At 38.4% G+C, this 11,293-nt stretch overlaps 1 protein-coding gene across 1 annotated transcript; it reads right to left on the bottom strand.

Moving 5' to 3' along the window:
• Nucleotides 1-576: 576 nt before the first annotated feature.
• LOC139730408 (equilibrative nucleobase transporter 1-like) lies at nucleotides 577-10,521 on the bottom strand. Its single transcript, XM_071641268.1, has 10 exons — nucleotides 10,347-10,521; nucleotides 9,756-9,969; nucleotides 8,722-8,845; nucleotides 7,967-8,059; nucleotides 6,984-7,260; nucleotides 6,107-6,352; nucleotides 4,501-4,617; nucleotides 3,915-4,107; nucleotides 1,198-1,321; nucleotides 577-672 (listed from the first exon to the last, which is right to left on the bottom strand). The coding sequence occupies exons 1-10, from the start codon at nucleotides 10,519-10,521 to the stop codon at nucleotides 577-579; spliced, it is 1,659 nt and encodes a 552-aa protein (XP_071497369.1).
• Nucleotides 10,522-11,293: the final 772 nt, after the last annotated feature.

The raw sequence follows: 11,293 nt of genomic DNA, 5'->3' as shown, positions 1-11,293 counted from the left end.
ATTCTAGTGCAGACTATGACAGAGTCAGAGGAGTTCCATTGGCCAATCAGCTTATAGCGCCATTTCAAGTCCTCTGTCGAGTTGAGAAGTGTTGAAAATGAAGAGTTTGTTTGCAAAAACCAATAAGTCCATATTTGCCAAATGGAGATATTTGCGATTAAAGGTCAAGAAAAATAAAGAGAATAATAAGAAAATTTTTGCTTCTTTTGACCATATAACTTCAAAAATGTACCTTTATATGTAGTGACCAATATATCATTTAAAAAGTATTATTTTGTACTTTATTACAGAGACCGTACTTCAAAATGTTCAAAAATGGACTTATCGGTTTTTGCAAACAAACTCTTCAAATGTTTCTTGTTGCACTCTCTCAGCTACGACTGTAGTCTGGTTTCCAGACCCTTTGCCAACTGGACTCCGCGGGGACGAAGTCGCCGCCCCGCGACGAAGTCGCCGCCTTTAAACCCTAACCTCTGCGCGACAAAATCAACTTAAACTATACTAGTTTTCGACGTTGAGGGCGTCAATATCATGAATAGCGAAATAGTATGGGCAGAGGGTCTGGAAGCCAGACTACTACGACTGCACACTCGCTCTTTTCTTCACGTAGTAGAGGATGTACACTGGGTAGAGGAAAGTTGCTACGTTGGCAGCTAGAAACCCGACAAGAACCTGTGGAATCACAGTGGATAAATAGCGAGACGGAGACACACACGCAGACACCGTCAGTATTTCACGCGATGCCAATTCTGATTGATCATGTATCATTTTCTTCACATAAGGAGACAAAGGGTGCTTTTTTCTCACTCTTCACAACCATATTATTGATATTTTGTTTGCGCTTTCATTTTTCTGTTGATCACACCCGGATTTCCATAAAACTGGCATCTTTAGAAAGCTCATTCTCAGTATACCGTCATTTCAATCTTATCAATTTCAAAATAATAATAAAAGCATTTTTTTTCAAAGCTATTGTATTCGATATTACATATTGCATTGTTCCAACTAAACCAATCGCTTAATTGTTCCAGAGTACTTATCTACCACATATTCACTCTTTGATCATTCGATTATTAAAGCATCTCGGGCTCAACCTTTTAACGTTTATTCATTTGTCACTGAAGTATACATGGCTGCGTTCATAATAAACATTCAATTTAACCGGTTTCTTCTCACGCGTGAAAGCGATATACTTACGTAAGTTGGGTCTCCCTCCAAAACTTCTTGCATGAGTATAAAGAGTGGATACTGCACAAAGCCAACGACTCCGATCAGCATGTAAAGCATGCCATAGATGATCGCATAGTACTGCATTGGAAATCTGTGAGTGGATGGGTTAGATAGATACTGTTAAGTCTTATGAATGAATAAATAAATAAATAAATAAATAAATGAATTAATTGATTGAGGAAAGGGGAACTCTTCTTCTTTCGGTTGATACCTTATTATGTTGACAAATGCCACGCATGACTGAGCACATGGCATTTAAAGACAACAATGGCAAGTTGCATTTTTTTTCCCAAGTTTGAGTGTTATCATGAAGGAATAATGAATATCTCGCTGAATGGATGAATTCTGTCAATGAAAGTGGTCAAATAAATAGGCCAGCCCGTAAAAATGCCGGTTTGTGTTTAGGGTTTCTTTTATAAACATTTTATGGTCCATAACCTTAACATGGCCACCTGTCCCATGACATGGTCACTCACACAAAAGCTAACCACCACAGTCCATTTTTTCTCCTTCAGTTTAACACATATCTCGCAGCGACAAACCATGACTTCAATATGAAGAAAAAGATGGATTATGGGTTGGCATTTGTGGTAGTGACCGATATCGAAAACGTGGCCATGTTAAAGGTTATCGACTATAAAAGGTTAGGAGAAACCCTAAACACAAACCTAAAGTCGTGCAGGCTGGCCTGCTTATTAGACCACTTTTATTGACAGATCTCATCTATTCAGGGAGACATTCAATGTTCCTTCATGATAACACTCAAAATTTGGAAAGAGTGCGATTCGTCATTGTTGTCTTTAAAGTTCGTGTGGTCAGTCATGCATGGCATTTATCAACACAATTAGGTATCAATGGAAAGGAGAAGAGTTCCCCTTTCCTCACCATCATTATTGTGCTTTCTGCAGCTGACAATAATTATTATCAAATAGTAGCCCTCCAAAGTTGGATTACCTCCTTTTTTTAACGCACTTATGATACATAGTTGAGCTCGAAGTGACGCTGAAATAGTGACACTGAAAACAAACAAACAAACATTCAAATATACCCAATCTGAGGTAATGGATCATTTCTAAACAAAAGAGAAAAGAAATAAGACTATTATTATCATTTTTTTAAAAGGCTATTGTTAAAGGGAATTTCTTTTTTCTGCAGTTATCGCCTTTGTCTCTCTTTGGGCGCTCATCCAATGCGCCAAATGAGTCATCGGCCAAACACAGAAATCTCGAGAAGTTATTTTCGGTGTTCTTTTTAAACAGGCAGTGAATAACAATACGCATAATGAATATCGCATGTCGAATTTCTTAATCAATGGCCATACTTAAAAAAGGAGTTTCATGGTTTATTTATTTATTCATGTTCTTTTTTTTTTGGGGGGGGGGGGGGAGGGGGAGTATAAAGCTGGTCCTGTGCTGTGCTGTTTATTACTAACACGTTCTCTTCTTTGTTTCTTTCTTTGATGTTTGCTTGGCTTACATTATGCGTCATATTTGTATTTGTTGTTGTTGTCGTCGTTGTTTGTTTGTTTGTTTAGCTGTTTGTTTGTTTTTTGAAAAGGAAAGATGCCCATCGGGATACAGTCAATGTACAAAATAGCTGCAATGATTCTTTATTATCCCCATGCGGTATTTATAACGGTGCAATAATAGTGGTTACTACTGAAAAGTCATATATTCCTCTGTTGCCTAGATCTACTTTTGCTACCAGCCAATCACTTTTAAAGTCTTTACAATAATCCACATTGGCTCCACTTCTAATTATCTCATGCCAATCTGATTATCTATACTTATTTTCAGTATGATGATCCTTTACGTTTTTATTCAGTATAAAGAAAAAATAAAACTAATACACAAACTCAATTTCAAATTCAAATTCAAACTTAAACTCCTCAGAGCTACACATAGTCATGAAAATTGTAGATTACACTGCAATTATTTCATAATCTTTGTAATTCTTATACCCGTGTTTTAACATTCATGAATTAACAAGAGACACTCTTCACATATTAAAGAGTTCGTCTTTCATGAATTTTATCAATTTTTCCTCATTTAGAGTAAATTTCTAATTTCGTGATTGTATGATTCTAATTTGTATAAATACCCTACTCTGTTATATTTAAACGTATATGCATATTTCGGTATACAAATCTTGAACAATTCTTATGCTTCACTGCCACTCACGGTAATAAACCATGAATAAATGATAAAGATATGCGGTCACTCCGAATACAGCGTTAAGTACCTCATTCTTATCACTGACACACACACCCACCCACCCACACACACACACACATTCAAACTTTAATAAAAGCAAAATCTAAAGCGGTAGTGAGGGTTTGATAAAGACAGAGTGAGTGAAAAGAAGAATAAGAAGAACAAGAAAGGGAAAAGAAACAGACAAGAACAACAGACTGGACAATGGGAGAGATAATCTAATCTATTAAAAATCAAAATATCTGAGATAAGATGAAAAATGAGGAGATAAGAAGAGAAAACGAAAGACAGTATGAAGAAAAAAATATGGAGATGGGATGAATGATGCGCTGAGAGGGAGAAGAGCGTAGACAGAAAAAAGAGCGAAGGAGCTAAAAAAAAATAGAAATATAGATAGATAGATAGATAGATAAAACATAAATCACAGATAGATAAATAAATTATAATCAAAACTAGTTTTGATCTACTCACGTGACCGGAACTACACCTGCCGAGACGCAGTATAGAGTGGACCGGCACAGGGTAAGCATGGCGAATGTGAAGGGCTGGAGGGGCAGGTAAGGGATCAGCATACACACCGTGTAGATCATGGACATGCATGTGGTGAGTGCGATCGGCAAGCAGCTGTTCCTAAGGTCCGCCAGGGGCCCGGTTGCAGAATCACCTGACGGATGTCACCAGAGAACAGGCGGATAATGTAAAAGCTCTGCTCACTTAGCGTTTACAGAAGTTGTCCTTATTAATTGAAGTTTAATTTATCACATAAATGTATTAGCATCATACTCAATCATACGATGACGTATGCGTGGTCGCACTTGAAATGAAGGTAATTTGGAAGGAATTTGTCGCAAGAGAATCTTTGCCATCAACTGTAACTCATTTGTGACGGACAGACAACGGATCAAGGCCATTGGGACCCCCAAAAGTCCCGCCTTCACATTCAGCTGATGGCGACACAGCTTCTGGAAAGAAATGCATTCTTGTGTTGCATAATCTGCTCCTTGCAGATAGGAGTATGAAGGTGATTTGGAAGTAAAAAACGCATAGTTACCTTCACCGTCTTCATCCTTGCGGCAGAATTTCAGCTTCTTCCTGTCCAGCAGCAGACCACTCAAGGGCGCCCCCACCAGGCTGAGGAGGCTTAATATGGCGAGCAGGTTGGTGTATCGACTAACTGGCATAGAATTGATACCAGAACACATGTATTAGATCCATTGACGTTGATGACAAATATTATTTCAACATAAAGCTCCTACATATTTCACTTTCGAACTTGACATGACATAATTCGGCATACCTTACATTGTTTGGCAACAATACATCCATACTAAACGTTGCTATTGATTTTCAGTCATATCTATGCGTATGCTACCATTAGTAAAGGTTTTCCGTCTATTTTCGCACTTTTAAGAATAAATTCCAAATAACTATATTTTTTATATTCATATTCGTTCCGAGAAGCACAAAGAATGCAAATCCTATCTTAAATTTAGTCAATTGCCACTGTAATTCGCATTTCATCAACCATTTTCGAAGACACCGCATTCGAAATCGTCAATTGCCATTGAAGAAATTCATCCCGACCTGTCATCCAATGGAGAATGTGGGGATCGAATCTGTCTTCGCTCGCACAATTTTTACCAACTTTTTTTTTGAAACAAATTAGTCAGATGGTATTGCGGTCTTTTATTGTGTGTGAAACAATTCCGCGTACTCTTTTATCTTGGTGTGTTTGTATGTGTGTGTGTGTGTGTGTGTGGGAGAGGCACACGTGTGGAAAAGTGAATGGTTGCAGGAAAAATGAAATAACCAAGAAATCACAACAAAAGAGATATGATATGAACTTGAAGGAAGATTCGACGAAAATGATCGCTAAGAGCGGAAAATTGCTTTTGCTGTTTTGTTTGCATCACGAGTGATTGATGAATTTGAATATTAAATGACGAGAATGTGTGACAAATTACTAATTTGAATAAACTTTGCTTGAAAATGATCACTGACAGAAGACTTTGAAATTAGGATTGGCATATTCCAGATATCTCGGGACGAAATTGAACTATACAAATCTATCAGGTTGAATGAAAACTAGTATGGAAACGAAAGGGAGACCTATCATACATTGTATTATGAAACATTGCCAGGGGCGGATCCAGGGAGGACCGCAACCGGCGCACGCCCCCCCCCCTTTATTTTTTGTTGAAACAAAAGAAATAAAAAGAAAAAAATGGGGGGAGGGGTGCGTGCGCCCCCCCCCCCCTTTAATTTTGTAAACGTGCCCCCTCTTTACGGAATTCCTGGATCCGCCCCTGATCGCTATTTTCATTATCATGCTATCAAACATCATCTTTCCATTATTGTTTTCGCTATCATACGATGCTTTTTCATTGCAGTCGTCGTAATTAACAGTATCCATCGTATCGCTCTCATTCTGAACTTTACTGGTGTAGTGTCATCATTGAGTTTATCAATTTGCTTTTGCATTTGCAAAACGAAATAAGACCGAAAAGAAATCCGGAACAATGTCCACAGAATATAATAAAAGTGATTGCAATCATCCTTCCTTTGTTCATCAGGGACTTGCAAAGAATGATAGGCCTACTAATTAGGCCCTACATTAATTTCCACCAGCAGTAAAGTAAGTATTGCCGATTACGTAGAGTTACCGACGTCCAGGTCTCCATCGGACAACCATGTCAGCCACGGATTCATGATACCGACGACGAAGAACATCTGGACTTGGATGATGATGCCCCAGAAACACAGACAGACAAACATTGGATTTTTCAGACATGACGCAAGGGACGGATACTCCTTGTTCCGAAACATCTCCGCCTCTTCTTCGCGGGACTCAGTCGACTTGCGCTTAGCATTCCCAGCTATTTCCGGCAAGGATTCACTGGCTTTACTCACTGTAAATAAAGATAAAAGATCAAAATTGCATAATCATTGCCATATTCGTTTGAGCAGGACGTTTGCCCTATATACTTTGGTTTCTCACAAATATCTTACTATCAGTAATATTGGTTAAAAATATGTATCGCGAAAGCTAATGTATGATGATGATGATGACGATGATGATAAAAGTAATTATAATGCTAATAATAACATTGATAATAATGATGATAATAGTTTAAGTTTTCCCGTTCATTTTCAAACTTTTTCCATTCAGTTTGATAGATTTCTAGTTTAATTTAGTCCATAGAAAGCTGGAATAGGCCAATGTTAGTTTCAAATTCCTCTTTTGAATTTTCAATTCGAAAGAAGAAAAATGATTTTGAATGACGGTATGTCAATGCCTGAGTAAATTTGACGAAAATGAATGCTTCTGATATGAAATTGAACAACAAAACAATGAAATTGGCCGGAAAACGTACACTTAGAAGAAAAGAAGAAGGGGAGAAATAAGGAGAAGGAGCAAAAAGGAAAGCAGAGGAAGATGCAGTGTACAACAAAAAATGAGAAGATTTGAAAGAGAAGAGGATCGAGAAAAAATGACAGCAAATTTTATCATGTTGAGGGGAAAAAACAGTTCTTATAAACCTTCCACTTTCTCTTCGACGTCAAATCCATCATTGTTGTACTCGCCACTCTGGACGCCCACTTCGCGGCTAAATGGATGATCTCCATTGGATGTGAAGGCGTTCTCCTCCGTTCTGCCGCAGAGTTTCGAGCAGGGTCTGGAGAGCCGGTAACCAGACGGGAGTGGCCAAGGGATGTGGTCCTTCGGTAGGAGAGCGGTGTTGACGTTGAAAAACAATGCGGTTATTGCAAGCGCCGTCGCGGACAACTGCAGCGACACTCCATTGTCATAAGCAATCTGTGGTGGGGGGGGGGGGGGGGTAAGACTTGACTTTACATTGGTACATGACATTTATCCTGGCTAAATACCAATAAAACGCTCACCAAGGAAAACAGTTACACCTTTGAACCCGTGCATTGTCTAGACTCTATAGGACGTATAGTCTGCCTTTGCTTGCTGGTTCCATTCAATGACGTCACAAATATCTGGTGCATTACGATAGGTTTTCGAAAATACCGTCGAAAGGTATTCTCCTCGCTTTCATGCAGCACTTTTTGCCCCCGTGATGTCGACTGAGAAACTTAATGGCTAGGCTGGCTCAAACTTCATGAAATATTATTCATGTTTGATATCTTTAACTTGCAGTTTTCAATTTAATTCAATTCATTTATTTTCATTCTTCTTTTTTCCAACAAAACATAACACATAATAAATCTGGAATTACATCATAAACATAAATATTCGACTTTGCAAAAGATAAATGATACAGATAAATAAAATGATGCATACTGGCAAAACTGAGAGGTCCACTAAAGAGCAAGCTGGTATGTTGTGAACCACTCAAAGAAAGTTTTAGCTGCCCGTAAAACTTACTGTTAAATCGATCAAGGCTTGACTTCACTTTCACAGAGTAAAGTTGATTTAAAACTATCCTTGTATTTAAATAGTGGCATAATTTATTGTATCTATATGCGGTGGCATATAGACTTGATGTAAAACTGACCTTGACGAGAAAGAGGATGAGAGAGGAAGTGTCATAGCAACCATTCATGACTCCGATGACAGTTGATTTCTTCTGTGGAAACAAGTTGGACACCTTGGGGGGGGGGGGGGGGGGGGGGGGGAAGAGCCGGGATGGAGGGGGGGGGAGAAATTTGCACAAGATCAACAAGACACGCAAGCCTAGAGTTCAAATAACACATCCGCGCCGTATTACGGTTGACTTTTAAGGATACGAACAGAATGGCGAAAATTTCGTGGAAATTGGACTTCAAAATAGTGAAAAAGTGAAGTTTTAGATTGCCACATGCTTCAACAGAATACCTCAAGTGATATAGTGTCATTAACTCACGATTTTCTCATTGGTGTTTTGCACAAAATATCATTGAAATAATGTTTTATACTATAACAATCTTCTGCATCTGATCTGTGATGGCGAAGTCAGTCGTATGATGTGAAGTTAATCAATTGTATGATCTTTGCAAGATGATATCAATAATAAAAACCCGTTTTTTCTGCATTACATCTTGTCTATCAGTGTTACCCAAAACGGAATGAAATGAGGTTCAACCAGGGAGGTGGACCACCTCCCTGGTTCAACTGACATGGACATCCGTCCCCATCGTTACATGCATTCTTTGACCGTTCACAGCTCTCCCCATCCCACCCCACTAGACCTATATAATTCTCTTCATCACCACCTCCGCAATAACAACAAGCAAACAAACAAACAAAAGAAAAATACACTCACAAAATTACCTCGAAGCTACTTATGATGATTAATAGTCCACCTGTGCCCTGACAGATGAGCGCAGGATAGAGTAGTTCTGGCACTTCGGGCGAGCTCAGGGCGAGACATACGTACCCGAGCAAGACGATCAGCCTTTGAACATAAAATAAACGTTGGCGATTACCAGATTATCCAATTTTGTTTTTGTTTTTCTTTTGGTTTCTGAAAGTGGCATCAAACTCAATCATATTCCCATATCAAATTAGACTTTCATATGATAAATGAAAAAAAAAACAAGATTAAACAGTCATAATAGTAGGTCGTAAATGTTTCACTGAGCATGAACGTGGAAGGAGCAAGTCATAAAGTTCAGATTTCTCTTGACACACTGCAATCGGTAGCAAATGCAATGAGGTGATGACGTCATGAGATGAACAGCTCTTTAATTATTCATGACCAGTGCAATTCAGTCAAGCTGCAGCTAAAATCCTCAAGTTCGTTTGTACGTAATGAGTATTATACAATTAAGAATTCGTTCCATGATATTTTGAAATAAAAGGAAACTACGTGAGGACGTGAGAACTTCCATTGCTGTGTGATATTCTCTCAATAATATTTATGACACTTTTTAACTGTCTGTTTATTTGATTGTCACACTATTCCTTACAGTCAATTTGAACATGATATGGTCACTCTATAGCTCTTTTTTTTGTCTGAATGTGACAGAAAAGCCATTGATAAGTCTGGACTCTGTACACTTTAACAGTGAGATCACAAACACACACACACTCACCCACACATACACATTTAAATGATTGAAACTATCCTATTAGAGTCTAATATGTTCATACTTTGCCTAAATAAAGGTGTAACTTCATCCTAGCGAAAAATGTCTTTAGTTATCAGCAAGCAGGTGTATCTTTTCCAAGCGGACGACTTTGAAAAAGATAAAAATTATTAAAGTGTAGAATGTTTAGGTAAATATATCAAATGACAGCTATATAAGGACTGTCAAAATTTGTTACAGAATTTAAGAAAAAATTATAATCTACGTTGTCCTCACGTGAAAGCAATCCGGGCCACTCGAATCCCGCCTTTCTGACAGACAAACCCCACCGGTAGCATACTGATAGGCAGGGTCACCATGGAAACGGTGTACGCCAAGACCAATTCGGCATCCTGCTCCTCGCATGCGTCGCTTGATTTCGAGGCTGGTATCGTCGTTGGTGACTTCTGCGAGTTGCTGGTGGCAGTGACATTGATCCACCTCGTTCCATCTGAATTGGTAAAAATGAGAAGGATATGAGAAAAGTATATGTATATGTATGTATGCATATATATGTTTATATATATGTAATATTATATATCATACAATACTATACTATATTACATATGTCACATCATATTCTATTGTATTATATTATATTATATTATATTATATTATATTATATTATATTATATTATATTGTATTACTATATCACATAGTGCGAGAGATCGTCCTGTCCGAAACGTACACGGTGCCTCATTGTGGGTAGCTTATAGTGAAAGAAATTAGACTTGTTATGTGTGTTCTGTAAAAGTAATCAAAAGTAATTACATTTTAGGATCTATAATTACAATTGGCGTAATTATCACATTTAGGGTGATGCATACCAGAGGTTTTCATTGGCGTGGACGGGGAGCTGACCTGCTGGCAGAGGTCGCTGTAGTAACCCATGTCTTTGAGCACGTAGACGAGCGACGGCCAGCCGATGACGATGCCGGCATGGAGGAGGTTCTCCAGCGCCGTAAGAATAAGAACTACCGCTCTCTCCGTTTTGATGCCCATCTTGAATCCTGAAGACCACCGGAGAGAAGAGGGGTTGTTTTACGCAGTTGCAGAAGTGGAAATGTATAGTTGTATCAGTTGTATTAGTAGTAGGAAAAGTCGTACTATTTGAGGTAGTAGTAGTAGTAGTAGTAAAAGAAGAAGTACGTAAATATTAGCAGAATGTATAGTAGTGTTGCAATTCTCCTTGTAGTATAGTAGGACCCTATAAATGGAGACCTACAAAGAATAACACAGAACATAAAAAGAATGAACATATAAACAAAAAAAAAGCACTCTTAGAGCGCAAACTTCTGCCAGGCAGCCCGTTTCCACCCATTATACACCCATGCTTATAATTCCCCAATTTCCCAATAGAATCGAAGCCTTTAATTTACGTCATCAGCCTCCAGCTACTACTATGCGGTGCCTCGCTCGAGGAGAGCACTCGCTTTTAGAGCGCGTAACTGATGTGCAAACTTCAAATACGCGCAGGGTGAACTCCCAAGTTCACTAACTATACTCTCTGCTAAAAGTTCAAATATCCTTTAGAAATCCATAAAAATTCACGGATCACTACCAAAAACTTAATCATCCGTTCCTTGTGTCATTATCAACTTTTCCTGCAAGTTTCATTCAAATCCGTTTACAACTTCTTCTTTTTTTCAGTTATTTTGCACACAAACAGACGCCGATGAAAACATACCATCCTTACTTGGCGGATGTAACAAACCAACGCCGGCAAAAATGACAAACGACAAAAAGCAGATCTATAGACGATGAAGACAAAGAT

The sequence above is a fragment of the Diadema antillarum genome, unplaced genomic scaffold, assembly GCF_040938485.1.
Source record: "Diadema antillarum isolate AM-2024a unplaced genomic scaffold, OU_Dant_1.0 seq00000310_RagTag, whole genome shotgun sequence".
NCBI classification, from domain to species: Eukaryota; Metazoa; Echinodermata; class Echinoidea; order Diadematoida; family Diadematidae; genus Diadema; species Diadema antillarum.
This window is presented reverse-complemented; position numbering and strand designations above follow the sequence as displayed.

Excerpts from the sequence above, each read along its gene's own strand:
- LOC139730408 (XM_071641268.1), bottom strand. The coding sequence starts at position 10,521 with ATGGGCATCAAAACGGAGAGAGCGGTAGTTCTTATTCTTACGGCGCTG. Across the intron at positions 9,970-10,346 it reads CACGCCAATGAAAACCTCTG|ATGGAACGAGGTGGATCAAT; the intron begins GTATGCATCACC and ends TTACCAATTCAG. Across the intron at positions 8,846-9,755 it reads GTGGCCCGGATTGCTTTCAC|GCTGATCGTCTTGCTCGGGT; the intron begins GTGAGGACAACG and ends TTATGTTCAAAG.